This window comes from Cynoglossus semilaevis, chromosome 14 (assembly GCF_000523025.1).
Source record: "Cynoglossus semilaevis isolate Cse_v1.0 chromosome 14, Cse_v1.0, whole genome shotgun sequence".
NCBI classification, from domain to species: Eukaryota; Metazoa; Chordata; class Actinopteri; order Pleuronectiformes; family Cynoglossidae; genus Cynoglossus; species Cynoglossus semilaevis.
Window position 1 is genome coordinate 5,519,436 of NC_024320.1, and position 7,801 is coordinate 5,527,236.

Here is a 7,801-nt window from a genome sequence, read left to right on the forward strand (position 1 = left end):
TTTAAACTGTAAACATCATGAATCAGCAGTAGAAACCAAGGCTCTGAGCTCAGAGACTGAGGGTCAAAGGCCGTACATACATGTATTTATTTATTACAGTATTATCAGTTATATCTAAACACTAGTGTAAGATTTCTTTTTTTTTTTTTTTGTTTCCTACAGAAACACTGGGATTTTTACAGATAAGCTATAAGGTGAGAGGATTTGTAAAAACTGTACATATGAAACTTCTTCCCTCAGACGTCAGTCAGGACTTTTTTCTCGATGCACTTTGATCAAAAGGTTTCCTTCTGTAAATAAGATTCTCTACATTTGACTTGAAAATTGAGTTTTTTGCTAAAGACCAGTTACGTCAGCAGGGTTTAAAAAAACAACAACAACAAAAAAAAAGAGGTGACGGAGGTGTGTTTGAGAAATGGAGTAAAACCACACCACTGGATCTACTGCTTCAGGTTAGGAACCAGAACTATTTTGTATGTTTGTGCTGTTGCTGTGGAACGTTTTTCTAAAATCTGTACAGTGAAGGAGTGAAACCAGTGACACACCTTCTGTATCTGAAGATAAAAACATTTGATGAATTAAATCTAAATCAACAGTGGTGGAAACGTCATGTGTGTTTTCTGAGTTTGTGTCTCTGTCAGGCTGTGATGATAAATGATGGTTGATTGATGGGCCAAGTGGAGAAGAGTGGTCTGTGCTGTGGTCTGACAGTAAAAAGGTCACCAGTTTGATCCCCAGCTCTTATTGCAGGTCTCTTTTTTTTTTTTTTAAATTCACTGGTGACAGTGGTTTCATCTTAGATCTTTGAAAAATCCCTTTCCTTACAACATGAAGGTCAACAGTTTGATCCCCAAGTGTGTTTCATTCTCTGTCTTCATTGTTGTCTTTGTTGGTGTGGTTTTTTCATCAGACTCCAGTGTCAACAGTTCAGACCATGGAGTGACATCACACAGCCTGCTGTGTTGTCATAAACTGCACTGTACACATGCCAGTTTGTGCATGTTAATAAGATAAGTGGTCAATCAAGTTGATCTCTGGGACTGAGTCATAACCAAAGTCACAACTTCTGGTTCTCAGAGTTTGTAGAACATTCTTTATTATTGTAGCGCTTTAAAAATGTATTATTTATCCACCTTTTTGTTGAGCTTCAACCTGGTCCTCATGTGATGAATCCTTAGGCCAGCTCCTCCCTGTGACCGTGAAAAGGATTAAAGATGATTATTTCATTTTAAACTGCCTTAGTCTGCCGAGAGACTTTGGTGAAACCTCCACCACGGAGGTTCCTGATTTAATCCCGATTAATGTTAATCATTAACATGTTTGTCTGATCCTGGAGTCATACAAGAAGAAGAGTTCAGAAGAGATAGTTGTATACTTTTTAAGATATTGACAAAAAATACATTATCTAAAATGTGTTGTTGACAAAAAATACATTATCTAAAATGTGAAATGTATTCAATAATTTAAAAAGTGTTGTTTAATTGTTAATGGTACTGCAATAAAACTTGAGTGTCATTCAAAAGTGGTTCTACCTAAACGTATAAATCAGGTCCAGCGGTTTATGGTAACTAATCAACAGAATGTTTTCAGTATCCAACCAGCTGACTGCAAACTAAACCCAATCTGACAACTTTCATTTATAATTTTACATTGGTTTCAAACAGACATGTCCTCTGACTTCTAAAGCCAATAGTGGTGCATTGTGGGTTGCATGTTGTTAGGCTACAGAGAGCGTTGTCCTCATGATCTGTTCTACTCTAGAAGTTTTGGACTACATGCCAGTTGTGATTCTCAGTTTACGCCACAGACCAGGCCACTTTGAGGTTATGACTGTGTCATATGTGGTCTGCGGGCCACTATTTGAATAGCCTAGTTGTAGATTTTGGGATTTCTTATCAATAGCTTGATGATTCTGCGGGCCACTATTTGAATAGCCTAGCTGTAGATTTTGGATGGGATTTCTTATCAATAGCTTGATGACTCTTCTGATGGCTTTTGGCTGATCTCTAGCTGATCTTTTGTCTGATTCTTGATTCATTCTCATGCATTTTTTTTTCTCCAATCAAGTTTTTATTTACAGGGTGGAGTTCTTTTGAAAAATGTCTGGGATGACTAATTTAACTAATATATTCAGAGGAAAGTCCATTGTAACCAGTAGATACATTTGCTGCCTTCATCGCGAAATGAGGACGATGACCTTTGACCCTGGTTTATTTTCCAGAAAGTTAATTCACTTGTTAAATTTCTTAACATAATTTTTCCTTTTTTACTCTGGCTCAGAATCAACAAAGATAAACGTTCTATGAGGTGGTGTTGGCAGTAGAAGAATTCATACAATGTTATGAGAGTGTGACCTTTGACCTGATTGGGCTTTGTCTATCAACCTCTGCAGTCAGGTGGAGGCCGTCAGTGATGGAGGCTGAAGGAGAAAGATTAAAAGCATTTAAAAGTTTAATCAGCAGATGAGCTCCATCCATCACATACACACACACACACACACACACACACCACCTCACTCTGAGTGTGTGTGTGTGTGTGTGAGAGAGAGAGAGAGAGAGAGAGATTTACTAATATTGTCAGATTAACAACAACACACAGGCGGTAAACCGTGGTCATTTCGTTCTACCTCCGTGCTCGGAGCAGGAGTTTGTTCACTGCAGAGGAATTAGTACCAGTGAGGAACCGATGGAGGATCTGGACTTCACTCACTGCACCTTAAATACCTGGAACTCCACACAGGTGAGACTGACATTCACAAAAGAATCTGTGAAGTCTTTTAGTTTGTTATTCTGGATGTACAAACATGTTCATCGCCTTTTTATTTTTTAAGATTCTACACAAACCTCTGTCTGTTTTTTTTTTAAATATCTTCAGAGTTGTTACTTTGTTTGTTAAAAGTGAAAAATCAGCCTGGATTCACCTTAAAAAATAAATTCAGAAAAGTTTGTGTCAGGAAACTTACTCTGTTAGATAGGATACTCTCGTTTCCTAACACACAAAGAATCTCAAGTTTTTAAAGTTTTACTTGCAGGCAAAGAGTGCAGAACAATGGTTACATTCAGAACTCAGATCAAGGAGGTCAGATCTGTGTCTATCTTAGCTAACAGTCGGTGCCATCAGTACCATACACCATCCTGTGTAAACCATCAGCATTCACACTTCTGTTCAGTACTTCTCCATTTAGGACAGCATAACAACAGCATTCAATAACAGTATAAATTGATATGGAAACTTATTATAATGACTATATTGTAAAGACTGAATACATGTATTTACAATATCTTAACCCTTTATTTTAATACTTTCATATTTGTTTTACAACTTTAGTTTTCTAAAACATTTACACTAAGACTTTTTCATTTAATTTCTGAAGGAAGCGTGTGAAGACATTTACGATCTCTATGCTGAGGATGAAGATGAGGAAGAACAAATTCCTGAGTCACACTGCCACCTGCTGGTGTATCCCACCAAAGACTCAGACATTCACATCAACGTTGGAGGAACGGTAATTTCAACAAAATTCCACTGCTGACAAAAAAATTTAATATTCAAATTAGAGCTGGTTAGAGTTAGAGCTGGGACTTGTTTCTGTAGGAGAAAGTGCCTTGTTTCTTTTTCTTCTTCAGCTATACCACGTACCTCATGCTTTAGCTGCACGGTATCCCAAAACCCGAGTCGGACGTTTGGCTACAAACACGGACCACAACGTAAAACTGGAGCTGTGTGACGATTACAACGTCCAGACGGATGAGTTCTTCTTTGACCGAGATCCTCGGGTTTTCCACAATATCTTCATCTTCTACAGGTGAAGTGGAATCAGAACAGAATGAGCTGAGTGATGACCTGAACTAACTCCTGTCTCCTGTCTCCTGTCCCTGTCTCTGTCCTGCTCAGGACTGGAGTTCTGTGGGTCAAAGATGATTTTTGTCCTCGCAGTTTCCTGGAGGAGATCGGCTACTGGGGCGTCAGGATCAAATACAGCCAACGCTGCTGTCGCATCGCCTTTGAGGAACGTCAGGATGAGCTGAACGACGAGCTGAAGATTCAGAAGCAGCTGATGGAGGAGGTCAGTGGAGGACAGAGGAGGTCAGTAGAGGTCACTCGATGACAGTGGAGGTCAGTGGACATCTGTGCGTGGTTAACAAAGACCCAGTACTGACACTTGTTGGACTAAAAGGTTACAGTTGACAGTGATGTCCAACATTATTAAAATAAATAATAGACCAAAACTTTGTTTCTGTCCTCTGTCGTCCAGGTAGAGATTGAAGATAACCAGTTTTTGTTCCACAACATGGTGTTTGGAGAGACCAGGAGGAAGATCTGGAACCTGATGGAGAATCCGTTCTCCTCGGTTCCTGCCAAACTGGTGGGCGTGGCCTCCTCGGCCTTTGTGCTGGTTTCTCTGGTGGCCATGACTCTCAACACTGTGGATGAGATGCAGTATAAAGTGTGTGATGGAAAGTTCGTTTTGTTTTTTGTTCTTGAACTAGTCCAAACTAGTCAGTTGAACTAGTCCGTTTCTCTGTCTTTTCCAGACGGCCTCAGGTCGGCCCAGTGGCAGGTTCCAGGGGGAGTACGTTGAGTCCTTCTGCATCGTCTTCTTCACCCTAGAATATCTGCTGCGTCTCTGCTCCACCCCTGACCTCAGGTGCTTTGGACACAGTGTTCTGAACACGGTGGACTTGATGGCCATCCTGCCCCACTACCTGCAGATGGCGCTGGAGTGTTTTGAGGATAAAGACATTCAGATGTACTCCGGTGACATAGAGACGGTGGGACGTGTCGGAAAGGTACGGAAAAACCTGGAGGAGAAGAAAAAGGTTGAGACCGACCAGGAACAAACCAACTGATGGACAGGTTCTTGTCTCTGCAGGTGGGTCAGGTTCTGAGGATCATGCGTCTCATGAGGATCTTCAGGATTTTAAAGCTGGCTCGTCACTCGATGGGTCTCAGGGCGTTTGGCTTCACACTGAAACAGTGCTATCATCAGGTCAGACTGGACTGGACTGCTGTAGTACTGTAGTACTCTGACTGTAGAGGTCCCTGCTGCTGTAGTACTGTAGTACTCTGACTGTAGAGGTCCCTGCTGCTGTAGTACTGTAGTACTCTGACTGTAGAGGTCACTGCTGCTGTAGTACTGTAATACTCTGACTGTAGAGGTCACTGCTGCTGTAGTACTGTAATACTCTGACTGTAGAGGTCACTGCTGCTGTAGTACTGTAATACTCTGACTGTAGAGGTCACTGCTGCTGTAGTACTGTAATACTCTGACTGTAGAGGTCACTGCTGCTGTAGTACTGTAATACTCTGACTGTAGAGGTCACTGCTGCTGTAGTACTGTAATACTCTGACTGTAGAGGTCACTGCTGCTGTAGTACTGTAATACTCTGACTGTAGAGGTCACTGCTGCTGTAGTACTGTAATACTCTGACTGTAGAGGTCACTGCTGCTGTAGTACTGTAATACTCTGACTGTAGAGGTCACTGCTGCTGTAGTACTGTAATACTCTGACTGTAGAGGTCACTGCTGCTGTAGTACTGTAATACTCTGACTGTAGAGGTCACTGCTGCTGTAGTACTGTAGTACTCTGACTGTAGAGGTCACGGCTGCTGTAGTACACACATTTATTCTGTTGTCCTCCTCCTGACCTTCGCTCCAAAGCAAACCTCCACCTCTCCAGGTTTTCTTCTACTGTGGCAGCTGTTGGTGTTTCATTGGTACTGTATCTACTACAGTAGTATTGGTACTGTATCTACTACAGTAGTATTGGTACTGTATCTACTACATCTAACAATATTCACAACCTCCAGGTTTATTTGAAGTATTATCATATAACTTCTAGAAAAAAATGAAAGTAATGTGATATTTTTGTTTGTTTGTTTGTGTAGGTGGGTTGTTTACTCCTCTTCATCAGTATGGGTATCTTCATGTTCTCAGCCATGGTCTTCACTGTGGAGCATGATGTTCACAACACCAACTTCACCTCCATCCCACATGCATGGTGGTGGGCCACGGTGAGTCTCAGTCCACAAATGTTCAGACATGTCTGCTCCTAACTGCCTTATTTAGCTGATCTGCTGGTTGACTCCACCCACCCCACCCCCCACCCACCCCAACCCCCAGGTTAGTATCTCCACCGTGGGCTATGGGGACATGGTCCCTGAGACCAACTTGGGCCGCATCTTTGCCTTCGCCTGCATTTCCTTTGGCATCATCCTCAACGGCATGCCCATTTCTGTGCTCTACAACAAGTTCTCCGACTACTACATCAAGCTCAGGTCCCACGAGTTCACCGCTGTGACCAAAGCTCGAGGGAAACTGACTTCGGCCAGAAGGGTGGTGACGAAGAAGTTCAAAGAGTGCTGTGATGATGATGAACCCAGGATGGACGTGCAGTGAGACAGGTCCAAAAGATCACCTACTGGTCTGGGAACCCAGTAATTGCAATTGTGTGAAGATTTTAACAATAATAGAGCCCCAGTGCACTGATGGTGTTCCTCAAGGTTTTGTACTAGGACATTGTTTTTGTTGAGTTAAATCAGAATGTGTAGAATGTTTATTCTTCAGAATGTTTAGACGTGTGCATGTAGCCATACCATGAACTTTGAACATAGTTCTCCGTCTTTCACCACCATGTTTCCACAATTACCTCCACAGACAAACCAGTGTTTTTAATAGTATGTTTTTGAAGTAGACACCTATGACGTTCTGGTCTGTACATGTTTGTCAACAGACTGCTTCTCGTTTAGTGGCTGTGCCCATTTTAGGTCCAGCTATTTAAATACATGTAAACTGTGCTCTAAGTCACAGAAATAGAATAAAGTGGAAAAACACAATCTAGAATTTGTATGTCCAGTACATGTTCAATGGGCTTGTTTGTCTGTAGATGTCACAATAAAGCTGAGCTTCAACAGGGTTTAATACCCTCCACTGTTAAAGGTAAGTCTGGGAAACAACTGTGATAAACAGCCGGTTCTAGATTGGTATAATATAAATATATTATATAACACGTTATATAATGTGTAGATTGGGTTGTAGGATCACAATAAAAACTCCAATAACCCCAGTCATATAAAGTACTTTTTAATTTTCCACTTACTTATCACACCGTATTACAGCATATTATAAAATATTAAAAGAAGAAACACATGGCGAACTAAAACTTTTCACAAAGCAGAGGAGGAATTCTCACAATCTTACATTTGTTAGCTTCCCTGGTTACCAAGAGTTCCTGGTTCCTCAGTAGAACTTTCAACAGGCAGTGATTTTTGTCTGTCGTTCTCCAACAGTTTTCTGTCCATGACTGAAGAGATGTCATTTTCCACTTCCTGAAAACTTCCCACATTCTCACAGGGATGAAGTTTCGTCAACGCCATCTCCTGGAAGGAGTCATGACCGTGCACAAAGAGAGAAGTTTATTCATGTGATCTGTTTTAATTCCTGTGAAAAGTCTTTATTTGTTCAGAAGCTCCAGCAGGATCTCTGCTCCTTTGTTGCTGCTGCTGAGCTGTGCCTTCATGGACTGCAGCGCCCCCTTCACTTCCGAGACCACAGACTGGTCACAGCTGTTCAGGAGACTGAAAACACAAACACAGATTTATTTTAAAAAAGGGGTTTCTATATTTGAAGATTATTGAAGACACTGTTTACACGCAGCACAAAACAACATCACATCACTTTCTTCTCTGATTGGCCGTGAGGGAATCATGATCATGGTTTTTTTTTTTAACTTGAATGAGGTTTCAGTGTCTGAGCTCCTGACCTGCAGAGAACCATGGCTCCTCTGTTGACTTTGACCCAA

At 41.5% G+C, this 7,801-nt stretch overlaps 2 protein-coding genes across 2 annotated transcripts in view; one reads left to right on the forward strand and one right to left on the reverse strand.

Annotated features, from left to right (window-relative positions):
* The first annotated feature begins 2,685 nt into the window (after positions 1-2,685).
* Positions 2,686-6,782, forward strand: kcnv2a (potassium channel, subfamily V, member 2a). The gene is made up of 9 exons (XM_008324664.2): positions 2,686-2,739; positions 3,374-3,505; positions 3,627-3,805; positions 3,895-4,066; positions 4,256-4,447; positions 4,536-4,790; positions 4,874-4,990; positions 5,889-6,014; positions 6,124-6,782. The coding sequence occupies exons 1-9, from the start codon at positions 2,686-2,688 to the stop codon at positions 6,397-6,399; spliced, it is 1,503 nt and encodes a 500-aa protein (XP_008322886.1). The 3' UTR covers positions 6,400-6,782.
* Positions 6,783-7,062: 280 nt separating this feature from the next.
* Positions 7,063-7,801, reverse strand: part of pum3 (pumilio RNA-binding family member 3) — a 5,588-nt gene continuing 4,849 nt past the window's right edge. The window contains exons 17-18 of the mRNA XM_025061958.1: positions 7,763-7,801; positions 7,063-7,577 (exon numbers count right to left, since the gene is read on the reverse strand). The exon at positions 7,763-7,801 is cut by the window's right edge and continues 52 nt beyond it. Coding sequence (XP_024917726.1) covers positions 7,454-7,577; positions 7,763-7,801 — 163 coding nt within the window. The 3' untranslated portion in view covers positions 7,063-7,453. The remainder of the gene's footprint in view (positions 7,578-7,762) is intronic.